Genomic DNA, 22,706 nt, shown 5'->3' with positions numbered 1-22,706 from the left:
CGGAATAATGTCTAATGTTAAACTCGAGCAGTGCATTAATCTCAAATTACTTGTGAAATTGAAGAAATCGCTAACCAAGTGTAATGTAATGTCACATGTGCGATTGTTTGAATGGCACAAATGCTTTACTGAAGGTCGAGAAAACGTTGAAGATGATGAACGACCGGGTCCCCTGTCACAGCAGGAACTGAACAAAACATTGCAAAAAATTAATGAAATTGTCCACAACAATTGCCAATTAAGCATTCGGATAATAGCAGACATGGTGCACATAGATAAGGAGACTGTACGACAAATTTTGCATGAGCAATTGAACATGAACAAAGTCTGCACCAAAATAGTTCCTAAAAACTTGTGTCAGGAGCAGAAAGACATCTGGAAACAAATTTCCACTGACATCATGGAACAGCTGACAGTGGAGCTGGACTTGCAGGAGAAGAGCATCACATGTGATGAGATGTGGATTTTCCAGTACTATCTAGAAACAAAAAGAGACAATCGATGTACTGGAAAACTCCCACGTCACTGAGAATAAAAAAAGCAAGAATGAGCAAGTCAAAACTGAAAGCAATGTTGATCATTTTTTGTTTTTTTATATCAATGGCATGGTAATGGTTGAATGGGGTACCAGAGGGTCAGACAATTAACCAACATTATTACCTTGAGGTTCTGTCCAAGTTGAGAGAATGAGTGAGGAAGAAGAGACCCGATCTGTGGAAGAACAATGCTTGGATTCTTCATCAGGACAATGCTCCAGCCCACAGTGCAGTATCTGGCTGATAAGAAGATTCCAGTGATGGACCATCCACCTTACTCACCAGACTTAGCTCCATGCAACTTTTACCTTTTTCCAAAGTTGAAATCTGCATTGAGGGGGTACCCATTTTCAGTCAGTGGATGAGATAAAGGAGAAAACAGCAACACTACTGAAGCAGACAGCACCTGATGACTTGCAACACTACTTCCAACAGTGGAAAATTTGTATGCAATGATGTATAGATAGAGGAGGGAAGTATGTTGAAGGGGATAACAATTAAATTGTACAATTGTAAAAATAAACCACATTTTTGCAAAAAGTCTCATTATCTAATAGCCACACACCTCATATTCAATTGTTTACTGATGATGCAAAATTGTGTAGAGTAATAGTTAATCAAGGTGATGTAGAAAGTTTGTAAGATGATTTAAATAGAATTACAGTATGGGCAAAACATAATGGATGTGAATTTAATGTGGAAGAGTGTAATGTTATCACATTTTGGGATACAAAGATTACAAGCTGTATATCACATTGAGGAAACTGTACTGAAGGAAACTGATGAAGCCAGGATTTGGGTGTATAATAGATAGTTGAAGTTTAGAGGGCATAGGATTACTGAAGAACACACTAACAAGCAGATATAAGGGAGTTATCATTCCTCTTTATAAAACCTTGATATGACCACATCAGGATTACTGTGTTCAGGTCTGGTCACCTGGGTTTCTTGGAGATGAGGAAGTGGTTTAGATGATCCAGAGACAAGTGCCCAAGATGGTGAGTGGTTGTGAAATGATATCTATGAGAATAGATTGAGGGTTTGCAGACTGCAAAAGTTGGTTGATAGGTGAAAAAGGGACGATATGATAGAAAAATTTAAGTTACTTAAAGACTTTTATAGGATATAGAACAAGAGGTTATCCCTGGAAGTTGGGTAAGAGTGTGGTTGGCAAGGGAGTGAGAGCTAGATTTTTTGCTTGGAGAATGGTGAATGAATGGAATGGTTTTCCTCAATCACTTGTGAGTGCTTTGTCTGATAGATATTGTGTTGATAGGTTGGATCTCCCACGATGGGTGTTAGGACTCAATGGAGGTGCCTGTGAAATAATAATAATAATAAACTGAACAATAGCTGTAACAAATCTGACATGAAAATCAACAATAAAAGACCAATTCATGAAAATAGGTAGAAACAAGAAAACTTTAGCTATAGAACTTTACTATAGAACAAGTTCAACTATTGAGACATAGTTTTTAGTGGAGATGGCAAATTAAATTTAGAAATAGATAACAGAATAAGCAAAGTTGGTATGGTGAGGGAGCTAGTTGAATAAATTTATATGGAATAAGAGAGAAATTAGCCAAAACACTAAAACAATCAGTATACAAGACAGTGTTCAAACCAATATTAAGTTATGGATCTGAGAGTTGAGTTAGAAATAAAGCACTTGATCAAAGCTTAGAGTGACAGTTCTTAGAAAAATTAGGGGCCTGAACAGGTGGCATTAATAGCAGAATCATATTAAAAATGAAGACATAAGAAAGCAACTTGACATTATTAGCATTCAAGAATGTGTCAGCAGAGCTCATCTAAGGTGGTGGAGCCACTTAAATAGAATTATTATTATTATTATTATAAATTTAGTTTAATCCTTTATCCAAGTGTGAGCAAACAAAGTTTGCACCTGAAAGTATCTTCAGAACTGGGGTAAGGTAGTACAACACCAGGCAACTCGTTGCAAAGGTAGAGCAAGCTAACATCACTCCTGTCTCAGTATCTCCCATAATGCAAAACACATCTCCTTGCAGATATGTATAATGTTATGCATTAAGGGAAGGCACTACCCAGACTAGTTTTGACCTTTATGGAGGTCTCTTCAGTGGGAGCCAGGCCCAAGTGGAGATACCAGGCAGAAGCATTAGCAAGTCATCAATACATATAGGAGTTGCCAAACGGTGTGCCACCTTTTTATTAAATTACTCTGGATTTAGAGAAAGATGTTGAAAGTTTATTTTTCACTTGCTTAGACTATAATAAATTTAGTTTAATCCTTTATCCAAGTGTGAGCAAACAAAGTTTGTGCCTGAAAGTATCTTCAGGACTGGGGTAAGGTAGTACAACACCAGGCAACTCATTGCAAAGGTAGAGCAAGCTAACATCACTTCTATCTCAGTATCTCCCATAATGCAAAACACATCTCCTTGCGAATATGTATCATGTAACATTATACATATTCGCAAGGCATTAAGGGAAGGGCTACTATCTTTTGGCAACTCCTATAGGTAGAGATGACCTTGCTAATGCTTCTGCCTGGTATCTCCACCTGGGCCCGGATCCCACCGAAGAGACCTCAATAAAGGTCGAAACTAGTCTAGGTAGTGGCCCTTCCCTTAATGCATAACATTATACATATCTGCAAGGAGATATGTTTTGCATTATGGGAGATACTGAGATAGGAGTGATGTTAGCTTGCTCTACCTTTGCAACTGAAAGTATCCTGAAGATACTTTCAGGCGCAAACTTTGTTTGCTCACACTTGGATAAAGGATTAAACTAAATTTATTATAGTCTAACCAAGTGAAAAATAAACTTTCAAATTCATTTTCAATATTATTATTATTATTAATTATTATATGACACCTCCAGGGAGTTCAAGGACTCATCGTGGGAGGGCACACTACTCTAATTCGCTAAATACATCTCTTAATCTCCACTACTACTACTTAATTCTCCAACTACAACACTACTACCATCAACGCCATCTATCACCCATCATCACCAACAACAGTATTTTTTTGGTCTGTAAATTGTGTGTGTTCTGTAGGCCAATTTGTCTGTACGTGGGATGAGAATGTTGAGGAAAGGCTAGCAAAACAGATGTTTGATGCCGAGATGGCAGGAAGGAGATCCAGAGGAAGACTGGATTGATTCAGTGAGAAGTGCCTTAGAAGAACAAAATGTTAAGTATGACAATACTGGAGTGTTGACAAGTAATAAACGAATTTGGAGGAAAATTGATGATAGTACATTATTAATAATGCAAACTTAATCATTTAGTACTGTCATAGTAGCCTGAACATCCCTTGATGGTACATATCAGGAAATTGATGATAATGATGACCTATTGAAACAATAAATCAACAATATATTTTCCCAGTTCCAGAACAATTATATACTATGAACAGAAAAAAAGGCTTGGCTATGGGCATATCACTATCTTTGATTTTTAGCCAATCTATTCGAGAAGTTGGTGCTGTGAAACAAACCCTTGACAGTTTCATATACAACCAAAACTTTGGATACAATATAATTATTATGATTAAATGAGCATCTCCATAAAGTCTGTAGAATCATTGCATGAGATGTTTGTGTTATCACTATTTTTTTCTACCCTGTCAAGTAATGAATTCCAAGGTTCAACCACCCTCCATGCAAAAAAGAGCTACTTCTCATCCTCTTACTCATCCTTTTCATTTTTTACTTCCAAAAATGGCCCCCCTTGTCCTTGCTTCTTCCTTTGGATCTACCATATGAAAGAACTCTCCAGTTTCAGCCCTAACTACCTCCCAACAGTTTAAATGTCTCAATCATATCACTCCTTCTATTGATCAAACTCTGCAGTCCGCATGTCCTCAATCTATTCTCATAGCTAATATTATACAGTCCTGATATAATTTTTGTTATCTGACTTTACATTCAGAGTGCTTAAGGGTCAAAGCTGTATAACTGAGAGGAGATCTCCACATAGCCTTTAAAGGAATGCGGAGAACCGACCAGGGCTTCTGACCTAATGTCCAATCCTCACCTTCTCATGGTGCACCCTGTTGGGTACTTTCAAATTTCAAAAGAATACCAAATTGTATTCTTATTGGTTAAACCAAAATAAAAAATGATGGTACAACATGATAAAATTTCATGCCGGCTGGGGCATCACCCGGTTAAACAAGGCCCCCGTTGTTTTCGCCAGGGAACCAGGGCGAAAAGCGAAAAGTCAGCTACTGAAACAAATCTGAAAACAAACCCCAACTCAGCATCACCAGAGTTAAAGATTGGTACTATCGGTACTAGCTCCATTTCTTTGCCTGAATGGCAAAGAAATGGAGCTAGCTGAGGAATTAGATAAGTACCAGATCGACATAATAGGGGTGACTGAACAAAAAAGACCAAAACTGGTGAGATCTTTCTGAGCAATAAATACAAAATATTATATTCAGGCAATGACAATCAAGGAAAAGAAGGAGTAGCCATAGTATTCAACACAAAATACGAGGTCAATCTTCTTAAATGGCAGTCAGTCTCAAGTGGAATAATGCGGGCAAATATCAGAATGGGGAACTGGACAATGAGACTTATTTGTGCCTATGGTCCCACAGAAGGTTCTACTAATGTAGAAGTGGAGAAATTTTTTGAGCCTTAAGAAAAAGTAACTGACACAATGAAAAAGGAAAAGTTGGTCCTTGTTGGGGATCTAAATAGCAGAGTAGGAAATGATTGTGAGACATACAAAAATATTTTGGGAAAATTTGGAGAAAAGAGCAAAGCTAATAATAATGACAAATATCTGTTGGATTTCTGCTCAGGACATGGACTGGTTATTACTAACACCATGTTCCAACATAAAAATGTGCACAAATTCACATGGAGAGAAGAGGCTAGGAATAAGAAAAGTCTCATTGACTATGTTATTGTTGATAGTGATGTTTTCTCCCTGGTGCAGGACACCAGAGTGTACAGAGGATTTGAAATTGGAAGTGATCACTATTTAGTCTTGAGCAGGATAAAATTGAATTTCATATTGGAAAGAATAACATGTAAGAAAGTTTTAAAGCGAATAAAAGTTGATCAGCTCTCAGATGTGAACTGTAGACTAAAATACAGAAAGATTATTGAAAAGAAAATGAAAGAGTTTGAGAACAGGAATCAAATCTTGGAGATTCAGTGGCAAACTCTGAAGAAAACATTGATTGATTCTGCCAGAGAGGCATCTGGTGAGGTTGTGTGCAAGGATAAAAAAATCAGAACTCCCTGGTGGACACAGGAAGTTAAAGAGGCAGTAAAGGAAAAGAAGAAAGCATATCAAAAGTTCCTGGCAAATAAGTCAGCTTTTAATCTTACAGAATACAGAGACAAACGTAAGAAAGCTAAACAGTGTGTAAAACTAGCTAAACAAAAGTCATGGGAGGACTTTGGCAAGAATATAGAAAATAAATATCAAGAAGGTGGCAAAATATTCTGGAGGTTGTTGAAGAAGCTTAGGAATGGAGGAAAGAGTGCTGTAAAAGGAATTAGAGATGATAAAGGTGACATGAAAACAGGAGAAAAAGATATCCTTGAAGTATGGAGTAATTACTTCGAAAAACTGCTAAATGAAACAAGCAGTGATGACAGCACAGTGAAAAAAAACACTGACCAGGCATGCAGTCAGGAATACATATCCATACTTGAAGTAGAAAAAGCCATCAAAGGTTTAAAATGTGGAAAGGCAGCAGGAGTAGATGATATTCGACCAGAAATGCTGAAGTATGGTGGTATAAAAGTCTTACAGTGGCTGCACTGCACAGTTCAGAAAGCCTGGACAGAAGGACGAATTCCCGATGATTGGAGTAGGGCTCTCATAGTACCCATATATAAAAAGGGAAATAAAACTGAATGTGAGAATTACAGAGGTATTTCCCTACTGAGTGTTCCTGGCAAGATCTATGCAAGTATACTTGAGAAATGGTTGAGAAGAATTGTGGAAGAAAAGCTTGGTGAAGAACAAGCTGGATTCATGCCAAATAGAGGCTGTCAGGATCAGATCTTCACTTTACGACAAATAGTCAAGAAAGCATGGGTATATAACAAAGATCTGTATTTAACTTTTGTCGATTTGGAAAAGGCATATGACAAGGTGCCAAGAGAGAAGCTATTCAATACGCTGCAGTTATATGGTGTCAATGGGGCATTATATCAAGCAATACTTAGTCTTTATTCGAGTTGTAAGTCAGCAGTTAGAATTGAAGGAAGTACAGGAAGATGGTTTAATGTTAAATCTGGTGTGAGACAAGGATGTACATTATCCCCTCTGTTATTCATTATCTATATGGATCACATTATGAAGGAATGTGGTATTAAACCTGATATCAAAATTGGAGATGTTAATGTCAGCTCTTTGCTTTATGCGGATGATGTTATACTTCTAACTAAATCCGCTACAAGTCTGCAAGATTCTCTGACTAAATTGAATAGCTGTTGTAATAGATATGGTATGAAGGTCAGCAATAAAAAGACAAAGACAATGAAAATAGTCAGAATCATTGAAAATGTGCTGTGAATGGAGAACCTGTGGAACAAGTAAAACATTTCAGCTACTTAGGCACGATTTTTACTGAAGATGGTAAATTAAATATAGAAATAGACAACAGAATCAGCAAAGCTGGTATGGTGGGAAGTCAATTGAATAAATTCATATGGAATAAGAAAGAAATTAGTCGGAACACTAAATTAGCTGTATACAACACAGTGTTCAAACCAGTTTTAACTTATGGATCTGAGAGCTGGGTCAGAAGTAAAACACTTGACCAAAGAGTAGAGACCACAGATATGAGAGTCCTGAGAAAGATTAGAGGCGTGAACAGATGGCATCAATGGCAATATCATATTAAAAATTAGGAAAAGGATATTAGGAAAGAACTTGACATTGTCAGCATCCAGGAATGCATTAGCAGAGCTAATCTCAGGTGGTATGGCCACTTAAATAGAATGGGAGAGGAAAGATTAGCAAAACAAGTGTTCTCTGCCAGGTTGGCAGGAAAACGACTCAGAGGAAGACCAAGATATAGGTGGATTGATACGGTACAAAGTGCCTTAGACGATAGAAATATAAGATCTGATAATGTTGGAGTCTTGACAAGTAACAGACTGATTTGGAGGAAAATTGTAGATAGGATGTTAGTAATGATGTAATTTTTTCATGTAGTACTGTCATATCCTGTACACCCCTTGAGGGTACATGGCAGGAATTTGATGATGATGATGACTTTACATTCTCTCCAAGGGTAATTTATCCCCTTCAAATCCATGCAACCCAAATCTTGGCCCAATAATCCATGTGAGGTCTGATGAGGACTTTACAAGTGAACCACAACTCTGCTAATCAGCGTCCTTCTCAGTATTGCAGCAATCCTCTGGGTTACCTTCATCACTTTTGCGATTAAATTTCAAGTTTCTGTCAATCATCACCCCAAGGTCCCTTGCCCACCCAACTTCCTCTAGTATAGTTCCTCCAACAGAATATGCAGCTTTCCATTTATGGATCCCAAATTTCAAGACCTTACATTTAGTTGCATTAAATTGATTATTATTAGTATTATTATTAACATCTGATCTCCGTGGAGTCATAGGACTCATCTCAGGAGGTCTATAATCTCTCATGCCAAAATCGAACCTTGCCTTGAACCCATTCGCAGTTTCTGCACTCACCACACTTTCAAGATGCATTCCACTCATCAATCACTCTCCATGCAAAGAACCTACTTCTCACTCACCCCCCCCCTTGCTAGCACCCTCCTTATACAGCTTACATGCCTCCCTCCTCCTTATGAAAAATCTTCTCCACATCAGTCTGGTAATAACCCCTTGCCAATTTATGTATCTCAATCACATCCTCCTCTTCTTCTTTTTCTATTCACAGGCCTCTGTAAGTTGTATTCCCTTAGTCTCACCTCATATCGGATCTGCAGGCCTGACACTAACTTAATAAACCTTCTTTGGACCCTCTCTAAAACATCCCCCTGAAAACCAGGTGACCAAATCTGTGCAAAGTAGTACATATGTGGCCTTCTCAAGCCTTATACAAGAGATCCATAACCTGTTTGCTTTAGCATGTCAATGTCCTCTTCAAAAAAAGCCACTTCTCATCCTCTTACTCACCCCTTCCATTTTTAACTTCCAAAAATGGCCCCTTGTCCTTGCTTCTTCCTTTTGATCTACCATATGAAAGAACTCCCCAGTTTCAACTCTGTAACTATCTCCCAACAGTTTAAATGTCTCAATCATATCAACTCTCCTTCTATTGACCAAATTCTGCAGTCTGCATGTCCAATGGCAATAATCCAAACAGATGGCAATATACTGTCATCCCATTGGCTTATTAATATCAAGTTTAATTAATTCTCATAAACTTCCTACTCATCCACCATCAGTCCTTCCTCTTCCATATCCTCTGCACTCCAGCTTTTCCTGTTGCCATCGCTAAAACGAAATACACTAATAAACTGATCTTTTAATAATTCAACTATATCCTCTGAATTGGTTACCACTCTGCCAGTGTTATCAACTAGCATTATCTTCCCATAGCCATTTTTCCTTAAGTGTGCACGAACACCAATATTTATACCTTCACCATGATTAGGCATCGCTATATACTATATATGTATACGCTATTTCATTTCCAGAACATTTACTACCTTGGTATAAAATTTTGGTACACATTGATAAAATAAAATCCCCTTCAAAAGGGGCTTTAAATAAATTTTATTAATAATAAGTTTTATTAAAGCTGCTGTTCCATCAGATGAGAAGAAAATGCTTGTAGCTATATAATTCACAAGGAAAATATATATATATATTAATTTTTCAAGAGGCTTCAGTAAGAAAACTTAAAAACACATTACCTAAATATTAAAACAATGGTTTTACATCTTACCCTCCAACACAATTTTCATGGCATGGCATGCATTCTCCTTTATTATTATATTTAGTTTGTGGGCATTTTTTTACACAATAAGGTCCATCTCGAGCATTACGGCATTTTGTACAATTGCCAGGGCCCTATACAAATGAAATGTTACGTATTATTTTTCTATGTTAAGTATGTTAAATGTTAAGTATTATTTTGCTAAATAACCCAAATAAATAAATAAATAAAGACTTCATAAACATATTTTTTAAAAAGATTTCTAGTCAAGTTTTACAAAATCTTTTAAATATTATATACAGAGCAAACAAATCAGGAGTAATGTGGCAATGACTCCAAGCCAAACACCTAAGGACAAGTAAGAAGTTGATGTGGAGTATTGGGAATATTAAGTAAGATATGTATATTTTTTTCTAAATCACTTAGGGAATTGAAACAACGTAGATCCGAATATAAATTAAATAATACTTTAATAGATATTTCCGATATTTCGGCAATGTCTCATTGCCATTTTCTAAAGGAACTTACAAAAAGGCAGGTGCACACAGGCCCTAACAATACAGTAACTAGAAATGAAGATATGAAGCTATCGTTCTCCTAGAAGTCCTGATGGTGCCCTCTGGCGGGCTAAGTAGGTGTTCTTGGCCGTTGGGCTGAAGGTCTGCTGATGTATGCCTCCCAAATTTGGGGCAGTCGCATACAACCAAATTTGTTGAGGTTTGGAGAGTTTCTTAGGGCAGAGGCTGATTCCATAAATAATCTTTCGAATTTATATTTGCTCTGGTGTATTATTGTTGCTTTCTTCCACCGTATTCTGTGGCGAGTATCCAGAGCATGGTCTGCAAGACCAGAATGGCTATATTTGTAAAACCAGATGTAGTCCTTGTGTTCAGAAATTCTGATATTCGCTGTCCTGCCTGTTTGGCCAAAGTATGACAGTTTACAACTGCAAGGGACCTGGTATACACCAGGTAGGTCTAGGGGAAGTGGTTGGTCTTTGGTAGAGCGGATAAGGGATGCCAATTTTCTTAAGGCCTGTAACAGGAGGTGAGATCATGTTTTTTTAGAATTTTGGTAATTTTTTCTGAGGTGCCTCGGATGTAGGGAATGGTGATGGATTTAGAGTAATCTTTTGTGTGGAGGGGGGAGGAGGGGGGGGGGCTGTGGTTTGTAGGTTTTAATATTTTTTGGATTTTTTTTGGGGGGTAGCCAATTGGCTGAGAAAGTGTTGAGGATGTGATTTAGTTCAGTGTTAAGGGCTATGTCGTTAGAACAGATTAGTTTAGCCCTGTTGTATAGTGTTTTTACCACTCCATATTGTTGTGAGGGGGGAGGATTGTTGGTGAATGTATCTGCCTGTATGGGTGGATTTTCTGTAAACTGAGAAAACCAAAGTTCCATCAGGCTGGCGGGTGACTAGTGTGTCTAGGAAGGGGAGGCAGTTGTTTTCCTCTTTTTCCAGGGTGAACTTGATTCTGGCATGTTGGTTGTTTAAGTGTGTAAGGAAGGAGAGGAGTGTTTCAGAGCCATGTGGCCAAATAGCGAACACATCATCAACGTAGCGAAGCCATATGGTTGGTTTTTGTGGGGCAGAGGCTAAGGCTTTTTCCTCAAAGGTCTCCATAAAGAAATTGGCTAAGGGTGGGGAGAGTGGTGAGCCCATGGCTGTCCCCTCTATTTGTTTGTAGAATTTTCCCTGCCAAACAAAATAGCCTGAGTTCATTGTGAACTGAAATAGGGCTGAGATATCGGGGGTAAATTTATTCGGGGGTAACAACCGCACTAGCTACGCGTTACTTCGCGAACAAATCACCGCCACGCGGTTAGGCTTAGCCAAAATTAACGAAGCTATTCGTACCCTCGAAGATGAACTTTCATGCACTTTGAATCAAGAACTGTGGACAATTTTACATGACATCTCGTGTACCTCTGCAGACAAAGAGTTTGAAAAGATACGAAGCCGACAGATGAAGAAATTCGATAAATTAAAAAAGAATTCCACCGTCAATCCAAAACTTGCTACCAACACCGTAATCAACCTTTCTTCAGTCACCCTGAAGCCTGAAGCTCTCAATGTGCTTTCACGTGGCCACAACTTTGCCATAGCTCCCAAAAAAATACCAAGTGAGGATATTATGATCCAGATTGAAAGAGGAATCCGCCACCTTCCACATCAAATCGCCGACAGTGTAAGACTGGATGTAGCTTGTGTCCTTTCCATAGCAAAACCACCCAAAACCAATATATCCAACAAGGAATTTGAAGCCCTACAAGAATTGAGAAATAATAAAGAATTAGTTATCACCAAAGCGGATAAAGGAAATGCAACTGTAGTACTTAACCAAAAGGACTACAAAGGTAAGCTGAATGCTCTTCTATTAGATCGGGCTACTTACCTCCCTATCAATTACAATCCCACCAACTCTCAAATTAGAAAACTTCACAGGCTCCTTAAGAGAGTCACTTCTTGGCCTGTAGAAGTTACCAACAGATTAAAACCGTTTAACTCTATACCCCCCCCCCCCATATTTACGGATTCCCAAAAATACATAAAGAAAATGTGCCATTACGTCCCATAGTGGATGGCATTGATTTCCCCACATACAAATTAGCTAAACGTTTGGCCAAAGAGCTCACACACTATACTGGCAACACACCATCACACATAAAAAACTCAGCCCACTTCAAAGCCAGCATAGAAAACCTTACACGCCAACATACTGACATAATGGTCAGCTTCGATGTCTCCTCCTTATTCACAAATGTCCCACTCAAGGAAACTTTAGAGCTAATCCAAGCTAAATTTACCCCCGATATCTCAGCCCTATTTCAGTTCACAATGAACTCAGGCTATTTCGTTTGGCAGGGAAAATTCTACAAACAAATAGATGCGACAGCCATGGGCTCACCACTCTCCCCACCCTTAGTCAATTTCTTTATGGAGACCTTTGAGGAAAAAGCCTTAGCCTCTGCCCCACAAAAACCAACTATATGGCTTCGCTACGTTGATGATGTGTTCGCTATTTGGCCACATGGCTCTGAAACACTCCTCTCCTTCCTTACACACTTAAACAACCAACATGCCAGAATCAAGTTCACCCTGGAAAAAGAGGAAAACAACTGCCTCCCCTTCCTAGACACACTAGTCACCCGCCAGCCTGATGGAACTTTGGTTTTCTCAGTTTACAGAAAACCCACCCATACAGGCAGATACATCCATCAACAATCCCCCCCCCCTCACAACAATATGGAGTGGTAAAAACACTATACAACAGGGCTAAACTAATCTGTTCTAACGACATAGCCCTTAACACTGAACTAAATCACATCCTCAACACTTTCTCAGCCAATGGCTACCCCCCCAAAAAAAATCCAAAAAATATTAAAACCTACAAACCACAGCCCCCCTCCACAAAAAAGATTACTCTAAATCCATCACCATTCCCTACATCCGAGGCACCTCAGAAAAAATTACCAAAATTCTAAAAAAACATGACCTCACCTCCTGTTACAGGCCTTACAGAAAATTGGCATCCCTTATCCGCTCTACCAAAGACCAACCACTTCCCCTAGACCTACCTGGTGTATACCAGGTCCCTTGCAGTTGTAAACTGTCATACTTTGGCCAAACAGGCAGGACAGCGAATATCAGAATTTCTGAACACAAGGACTACATCTGGTTTTACAAATATAGCCATTCTGGTCTTGCAGACCATGCTCTGGATACTCGCCACAGAATATGGTGGAAGAAAGCAACAATAATACACCGGAGCAAATATAAATTCGAAAGATTATTTATGGAATCAGCCTCTGCCCTAAGAAACTCTCCAAACCTCAACAAATTTGGTTGTATGCGATTGCCCCAAATTTGGGAGGCATACATCAGCAGACCTTCAGCCCAACGGCCAAGAACGCCTACTTAGCCTGCCAGAGGGCATCATCAGGACTTCTAGGAGAACGATAGCTTCATATCTTCATTTCTAGTTACTGTATTGTTAGGGCCTGTGTGCACCTGCCTTTTTGTAAGTTCCTTTAGAAAATGGCAATGAGACATTGCCGAAATATCGGAAATATCTATTAAAGTATTATTTAATTTATATTCGGATCTATGTTGTTTCAATTCCCTAAGTGATTTAGAAATAAGATGTGTATAATACTTAAGAAAAAAAAAAAACAGATGAAAAAACCAGAATATTTATTATTACACAGCCATCTCTGTGGAGTCCACAAACTTCTTGAAGGAGATTCTAAACATTTCACTGAACACCAACTAGCAGTCACACAATGTCTGTAATACTTTATTTTCAACACAACAGGTTTTATCAATCCATTCCACTTATTCACCACTCTCGAGGCAACCAATCTAGTCCTTACACCCTTTGTTAACACAGCTGCTCAATTTTCATGAGTAACTTCTAGTTCTCTCCCAACAACTAATTGTGAACTGAAAAATTTACTCTGTATCATTCCTATAACAAACCTTTAAGCAACTTATGTCTCTATCATATCTCCCCTTTTCTATCTATCAACCAATTTCTGTAACTAATCCACAAATCTTCAGCCTATCCTCATGAGGAGCATTCCATAGAATGCTCCTCTTGGTCTACCATCTTGGTCACTCACCTCTAATCCTCTCCATCTCTTCTCACAACTCTAAGAAACCCAAGTGGCCAGATTTATGAACAATAATCTATATGGACTTTACCAACACCTTATAAAGAGGTATAGTCATCTTCTAATCTGTGCTTGTTAGGGTGTTCTTCAATAACCAGATAACTACAAGCTATTATAGCCACTTTAGCAATATGCCCTCTGAAATTTAACTCACAGTCTTCCAGTATTCCCCACCCCCTCCTAAGTCCCTAGCCTCATATTTTCTTGTAATCCAGCTTCATCAGTGTAGTATATAGCTTGTAATTCTTTTCACCCCAAAATGCATAATAACTTTACACTTTCTCATATTAAACTGACAAAAGGGGTTGAGTTTGTTGCTTTATTAAATACATTGCAACCTAAGATTGTTGGCATTAGTGAAACATACCAGAATCAGATATGGTAACTTGGATCTAGTGTAATGGGTATACTATTTTTAGGAATGACAAGAAGAGATAGTAGAGGAGAGGGAGTACTACTAATGATATCAGATGACTTAAGTCTAGTTGTGGAAATGCAAGTAAACAATGATAGTAATCATTGTTTACTATCATTGTTAGCCTCCATTTCCCACCAGATAGTCTCAATCTCACCACTGCATGGGACATGTAGTGGTGAGATTGAGGTTATCTGGTGGGAAATGGAGACTAACAGAATGAAATACAGGTATCCCTTGATATATGCGGTTAATTAATCCTTGATGGACACTGCATATATCAAAACTGCATTATTCAATGTTAAGAATTAATGGGAATAATTATAATGAATCCTGCAAAATATAAAAATTTAAACATCATTTATTTTTTAAGGTGACATGTATTTATATATTTTATCTATACATATTTGTTACATAAAAACTTATCTAAATATTTATTTTTTATAAAAATAAAAAAAAACTTATCTAACGTAGTGGTAGCTTTTTTTTCCTCCTCCATGATTTTACTCTGCATACTCAAAGATGCAGGTGCCCCTTTGCCTTGTTCGTGGTACTCAGTCGCGTTATTTAAAATGGCTCGTATAGTTGATTCACCAAAGTCTAGAGCTCTTCTGATGTTTGGTTTGCTTTCTCCATAATCAAATCTTTTAATAAATATCAATTTTAATATCCAAAGTAATAAGTTTTCATTTATTACTCTTTTTCGAGGCCATGGTTACAAAGGGTAATGCTTTACATAATTTGAAAATTACATGATATGCGGATAGGTCGTAAGCACACACACTGTAATATATACACATATGTCTGTACACGCCACTCTCTGCTGATAAATTAAAGCACTGAGACTGAGGATGAGAGTGCGTTACTAACATTGGAGCACGACTCGTACCACATGATCTGATCGGTTTTATTTGACCAAGTCTAACGCTTTTGCTTATTGTGAAAAGCCAAAATGGCTATTTTTTTCTGGCGAGGTTGATATAAGTTAAGGGGATAAAAATCCCTTATTGTTTTTCAGCCAGTAAGCGAAACTAAGATCGAAAACTACGATCTGTAACGTTTCATGCCGACGAACTGTCAGCGTATCCAAGCGTAAGTGACCACTTGGTAGTGCCACACCCACGGCAACTCGTTGCAAAGGTGGAGCAAGCTCCCTCACTGTTCTTAATATTTTCTCATAATGTAAAACACACAGCTCTTAAGAGATGTAGTACTGTTTTACATTATGAGGAGTGGTCACTACCCAGACCGGTTTCAACCTTTTTTTGAGGTCTCATCAGTGAGTAGCTAGACCTAGAATATCAGAGTTTAAGTGAAGAAAACTTACATACTTTTGCTATACGATTGACCGAAAGGTGTGTCACTATATTATTATATTATAACATAGTATAACTAAGATGAAAAGCCAAAATGGCTATTTTTTTCTGGCGAGGTTGATATAAGTTAAGGGGATAAAAATCCCTTATTGTTTTTCAGCCAGTAAGCGAAACTAAGATCGAAAACTACGATCTGTAACATTTCATGCCGACGAACTGTCAGCGTATCCAAGCGAAGTGACCACTTGGTAGTGCCACACCACGGCAACTCGTTGCAAAGGTGGAGCAAGATCCCTCACTGTTCTTGATATTTTCTCATAATGTAAAACACACAGCTCTTATAGCAAAAGTATGTAAGTTTTCTTCACTTAAACTCTGATATTCTAGGTCTAGCTACTCACTGATGAGACCTCAAAAAAGGTTGAAACCGGTCTGGGTAGTGACCACTCCTCATAATGTAAAACAGTACTACATCTCTTAAGAGCTGTGTGTTTTACATTATGAGAAAAATATCAAGAACAGTGAGGGAGCTTGCTCCACCTTTGCAACGAGTTGCCGTGGTGTGGCACTACCAAGTGGTCACTTACGCTTGGATACGCTGACAGTTCGTCGGCATGAAACGTTACAGATCGTAGTTTTCGATCTTAGTTTCGCTTACTGGCTGAAAAACAATAAGGGATTTTTATCCCCTTAACTTATATCAACCTCGCCAGAAAAAAATAGCCATTTTGGCTTTTCATCTTAGTTATACTATGTTATAATATAATAATATAGTGACACACCTTTCGGTCAATCGTATAGCAAAAGTATGTAAGTTTTCTTCACTTAAACTCTGATATTCTAGGTCTAGCTACTCACTGATGAGACCTCAAAAAAGGTTAAAACCGGTCTGGGTAGTGACCACTCCTCATAATGCAAAACAGTACTACATCTCTTAAGAGCTGTGTGTTTTACATTATGAGAAAATATCAAGAACAGTGAGGGAGCTTGCTCCACCTTTGCAACGAGTTGCCGTGGTGTGGCACTACCAAGTGGTCACTTACGCTTGGATACGCTGACAGTTCGTCGGCATGAAACGTTACAGATCGTAGTTTTCGATCTTAGTTTCGCTTACTGGCTGAAAAACAATAAGGGATTTTTATCCCCTTAGCTTTTGCTTATTTTCAAACTTTTTGGGCCGCACAAATCAAATTTGATACCGCATATATCAAGTTTGCAGTCACAATAATTTTTTGTGCACTAATCAAAGCCGCATATATCAAGGGATACCTGTATATGGTAGAATGTTGTTACAGATCTGGTGGCTCAGTTGCAGGGGACAAAGAATTGCATTGCCAATTTAACCTTATGGGTACTAAACAAGTGATCATTATGGGTGACTTTAATTATCCAAACATTAATTGGTAGAAGAGAAATCTCATGATAAGAATGAAGCAGAATTTATTGAATTATTGTGAGATAACTTTCTCAAGCAGTATGTGAAAGAAGGAACATGAGGTCAAAGAGTGTTAGATTTGTTCATAGTGTCAAAAGGAGTCTCTGTTAAGAATATGAGTATTTTACCACCAGTTGGTGACAGTGATCATACCATGCTTTCTTGGAAAGTATCTAATTATATTGATGCTCCCATTAGAACAGGTAACATGCTGAACTACAAAGCTGGAAATTATGATCAACTTAGGAGAATACTATCTTTCATCTGGTATCAGTTACCGAATGGGAAAAATGCCAGCAATGCATAGGAATCTTTGAAAAATTGCTTAAACCAGGTGGTATTTGAAGGTATCCATAGTGTTCGAAGAATAAATAAGTTGGGAGTGAAATGGATGTGTAACTTTATTAAGCAAGAGATCCACTAGAAGAAGATGATGTGGAAAGAATATTGTGAGTATAAGAGTGGAAGGCATTATGAAATATATAAAGTGCAGGCCAGAAAAGTAATGGATATTGTGTGGAAAGCTAAATCAGAGTATGAAAATAAATTGGCTATGGAGTGGAGTGGTTTCTTTGCATGGAGGGTGGTTGAACCATGGGTATTGCCTGACAGAGTGGTGAAAACGAGAACAGTCAATGAGGTTGAGTAGTATGATAGACTTTGTGTTTCTTAGGATGAACCTCCCACAAGAAGTCTTGATAGATTTTGTGTTTCCTAGGAAGGACCTCCCGTGATGAGTCTTTTGACTCCACGGAGGCCTGAATAATAATAATAATAAGTTATTTGCTGATATTTCTCTGGTATTATGTATCTGGTATTATTCTCAGCTCTGATGCTGGCATCAGAACACAAAACAAGTTTTTCACAGCATGCGAAACAACAATAATTTAGTATAATAGAACACAGAAACTAAGTAAATAATTAATTTATTAACTTGATGCTGATATTTCGCTGGTATTATAACCAGCATCTTCAGAGCACAAAAACACTGTTTGTCACAATACGCTAGACTAAAACAACATGGTGTACTTAAACAAAATTGTAGCAGCAACACAAAGACTAGAGTCCTGATTTTGGCGCCCTCTATCTGAAAAAAAGTACACCATGTTTAAGTACACCATGTTGTTTTAGTCTCGCGTATTGTGACAAACAGTGTTTTTGTGCTCTGAAGATGCTGGTTATAATACCAGCGAAATATCAGCATCAAGTTAATAAATTAATTATTTACTTAGTTTCTGTGTTCTATTATACCATTAAAATAATAAACAACATGTTCAACGAACACATAAGTCTGTCCACACGTTTAATTTTAAAAAAATTGAAATGGACAACACCGGGAACTAAATTCCTAATTAGGCACCATCTATCTTGGAAAAAGAGAGAAAACAAGAATTAATTATCGTATATTATCACATATAATGCGAAAAATTTATGGTAAAAATTACTACTTAAAGTTAGGGGTTCGCATTATATGCAGATCCTAAAAAATATAACATCTTATTAGACTTGCACACACAATATATACTACCTAATGCTATGCAACCAAATCTACTTAACCCACTTGCATTCAGCGACTGCGCGCGCATCATATCTGTGCATAAAGCTACTTACATTACTGGCTTTATGCGCAGATATGATGCACGCTCTGTCGCCGAATGATAGAGTGAGATAGATAGAGCACAGTTAGGTATAATGGTTTAATCACAGTTCATTTTAAATATTATTTGTTAAACAAGTGCCTAGCCTGAAAATGAGCCAACAGAAATGTAGATGTTCATCTTTTGAAGCAGGATTTAAATTGCGTGTCATGCAGTTTGCAGAAGAACATAATAACAGTGTTGCTATGAGAGAATTTGGTGTAGCAGAGAGTAATGTTAGACTTTGGCATAAGCAAAAAAACAGTCCTGAAAAAATCCCCTAAACGAAACGTGCCTATCGTGGAGATGTAGCATCTTTCCAGAACTCGAAGAAGAGCTAAATGAATGGATTTTGATGCAATGGCAAGATGGCATTATAGTAACGAGAAATGCAATTAGTTTTTGAGCTCTACAACTCAAGAATGGTAAATTCAAGGACACACCAGGTATTTCATCTTTTCTTGCTTCGCCTGGGTGGTGCAACAGATTTATGGAACACAAAGCATTAACATTACGACACCGAACAAAAATTGCGCAGAAGTTACCAAAGTAGCTTGAAGAAAAAGTGCAGTCCTTCCATAAATTTATCATAAAATTATGGAAGTGTCACGGATATGAACTTTCCCAAATTGGCAATATGGATGAGACACCCATGTACTTTGATATGTCTGGGAATCGAACAGTAAACTCAGTTGGTGAAAAGGGTGTCTTCATAAAAATAATGGGACACGAAAAAACGCATTTTACCGTTGTTCTAGCATGCATGGTAGACGGAACCAAATTAAAGCCGACAGCGATATTTAAAAGGAAGAAAATTCCGAAGCATATGATTCCACCAGGTGTATTTGTTCGCGCCAATCAGAAAGGTTGGATGGATGAAGAAGGTGTACAATTGTGGCTGGATCAAGTATGGAACATACGTCCAGGTAGCTTGTTATGTCAACAAAGCATGCTAGTCTGGGATATGTTCCGGGTACATTTAACGGAGGCAAGCAAAGAGAAAGCACGTGAGCTACGTACAGATCTAGCAGTCATACCGGGTGGTCTAACCCGGTATGACTGCTAGATCCGTTTTGCAGCCGCTTGATGTCAGCTTGAATAAGCCATTTAAAGATCACTTATGTGTAAAATGGAGAGAATGGATGTCATCTGGTTTAGTGAAGATGACAAAAGGTGGGAATTTTCAGATCACCCTAGTCACCAGCTGGGTTAAAGAAGCATGGGATTCGATACCATCTGAAATGATTCAACGCTCATTTCTTAAATGTGGAATAAGTAATTCAGCGGATGGATCTGAAGATCACGACATATACGAAAGCGAGGATGATGCACAACAAAATGGAGAGCATGAAAACGATGACAACTGCTACACTGATGACGCAATCCCTACAGATGAATTTAAAGGATTTTGACATTTTGTTTTAAAATAAATATTTCTTTCATTAATTCGTATTGTATTTTGACATTTTGTTTTAAAATCAATATTTCTTTCATTAATTCATATTGTATTATTTATAATGTTATGGAATAAGATTAACAGATTGCATTATACGTGGACATCACATTTTAGGGCTAGTTTTCAAACAAAATTTCTAGTTTGCATTATACGCAAAAATATACGGTAGTAGATCTTAAAATGACCCTTCGCCCAGATTTTTTGGTAAATTTATAAAGCCATACTTGTTGAGCTTTGTGTATATTTTCTGTTATAACTACACTGTTATAAATGCTGTTACAATATTATTATAACTAAAGCAGACAAAGCTAATGCAACAGTGGTGATGAATTTAGCTGAATATGAAAGCAAAATGCACATACCTTTACAAGGCCAGTATACATACCAAATTATAAATCATGATCCCACTAACTCTCAAAAGAATAAAGTTTGCAAGTTATTGAAAAAAGTCACTTCCTGGCCAAAAGAAACAGTTAGCAAGCCTTTTCATGTTAAAGTATCCAGAATATATGGAGCACCTAAAATTCACAAGCAAGGTACCTCCCCCCCCCCCATTGCCCTATTGTGGATAGTATAAAACTTGCTAAACATTTAGCTAAATTACTAGCTATCCTCACAAATAATTCTCCTTCGTTTGTTAAAAATTCTGTTCACCTAAAAAGTATTTTAGAAAACTATATCTTAAAAAGTTCAGACATAATGATTGATTTATTAAAACACTTAAGGAAATTGAACAACGTAGTTAAGGATATAAATAATTAAATTAAACTTTAATAAATATTTTCTGATATTTCGGCAATGTCACATTGCCATCTTCTAAAGGAACTTACAAAAAAAGCACGTGCACGTAGGCACTACAAACACAGTAACTGGGAATGAAGAGATGAAGCTATTGTTCTCCTAAAAGTCCTGATGGTGCCCTCTAGCGGGCTAAGTAGGTGTTCTTGGCCGTTGGGCTGAAGGTCTGCTGATGTAAGCCTCCCAGATTTGGGGCAGTCGCATACAACCAAATTTGTTGAGGTTTGGAGAATTTTTTAGGGCTGAGGCTGATTCCATAAATAGTCTTTCATATTTGTATTTGGTACGGTGTATTACTGTTGCTTTCTTCCACCATATTCTGTGGCGTGTATCCAGAGCGTGGTCCGCAAGACCAGAATGGCTGTACTTGTGAAACCGGATGTAGTCCTTGTGTTCAGAAATTCTGATATTCGCTGTCCAGCCTGTTTGGCCAAAGTAAGACAGATTATAGGTAATAGGTATAGGTATAAGACAGATAAATTGAAATTGAAGCAGTCTAGACAATTAAATCGTCTAGCGTTCCTGAAACGCTGCCAGGATAATAAAGTAATCCCGAACTGTGTAAAATTTAAGCACCGGTTTGTGTCACAAAAAGCTTTGCGAATATATAACCGCGCTAGCTATGCGTTGCTACGCGAACAAATCACCGCCACGCGGTCGCTCTTAGCAGACATTAACGAAGCTATTCGTGCTGCCGAAGATGAGCTTTCGTGCACTTTGAATCACGAACTTTGGTCGATTTTACATGACGTCACATGTACCGCTGCTGAAAAAGAATTTAAAAAAATACGAGGCCGACAGATGAAAAAGTTTGAGAAATTAAATAAGAACTCTACCGTCCTTCCAAAACCTGCTACCAACACGCTAATCAACCTTTCTTCAGTCACCCTGAAGCCTGAAGCAATCAACGCGCTGTCACATGGCCACAACTTCGCGATTGCTCCCAAAAATTACCCAGTGAGGATATTATGATCCAGATCGAACGCGGAATCCACCACCTTCCGCATCAAGTCGCCAACAGTGTGAGACTGGATGTAGCTTGTGTTCTTTCCAAAGCAGTCGCACCAAAATCCAACATATCCAACAAGGAATATAATGCTCTACAGGAAATGAAGAATAATAAAGAAATAGTTATCACCAAAGTGGATAAGGAAAACGCAACTGTAGTCCTTAATCAAAAGGACTACACAGGTAAGCTGAATGCTCTTCTCTTAGATCGGGCTACTTACCTCCCCATCAATTCATATCCCACCAACTCTCAAATTAGAAAACTTCACAGGCTCCTTAAGAGAGTCACTTCTTGGCCTGTAGAAGTTACCAACAGATTAAAGCCATTTAACTCTATACTCCCCCCGTATTTACGGACTCCCAAAAATACATAAAGAAAATGTGCCATTACGTCCCATAGTGGATGGGATTGATTCCCCCACATACAAATTAGCTAAACATTTGGCCAAAGAGCTCACACACTATACTGGCAACACACCATCACACATAAAAAACTCAGCCCATTTCAAAGCCAGCATAGAAAACCTTACAC

The 22,706-nt window shown here is 38.0% G+C and overlaps 1 protein-coding gene across 3 annotated transcripts in view; it reads right to left on the bottom strand.

Moving 5' to 3' along the window:
• LOC150108109 (epidermal growth factor receptor-like) overlaps positions 1–22,706 on the bottom strand; it is a 495,579-nt gene that overhangs the window by 148,081 nt on the left and 324,792 nt on the right. For all 3 annotated transcript variants that reach the window (XM_090415594.1, XM_090415593.1, XM_090415595.1), the window contains one exon: positions 9,445–9,569. In XM_090415594.1, the coding sequence (XP_090271720.1) occupies positions 9,445–9,569 (125 nt within the window). The remainder of the gene's footprint in view (positions 1–9,444; positions 9,570–22,706) is intronic.

This window comes from Typopeltis vanoorti, chromosome 3, assembly GCF_054136105.1.
Source record: "Typopeltis vanoorti isolate ZY-2024b chromosome 3, IOZ_Tvanoo_1.0, whole genome shotgun sequence".
Taxonomy (NCBI): Eukaryota; Metazoa; Arthropoda; class Arachnida; order Uropygi; family Thelyphonidae; genus Typopeltis; species Typopeltis vanoorti.
Note: the sequence above shows the minus strand (reverse complement) of the source record. Positions and strands in the feature narration are given on the sequence as shown.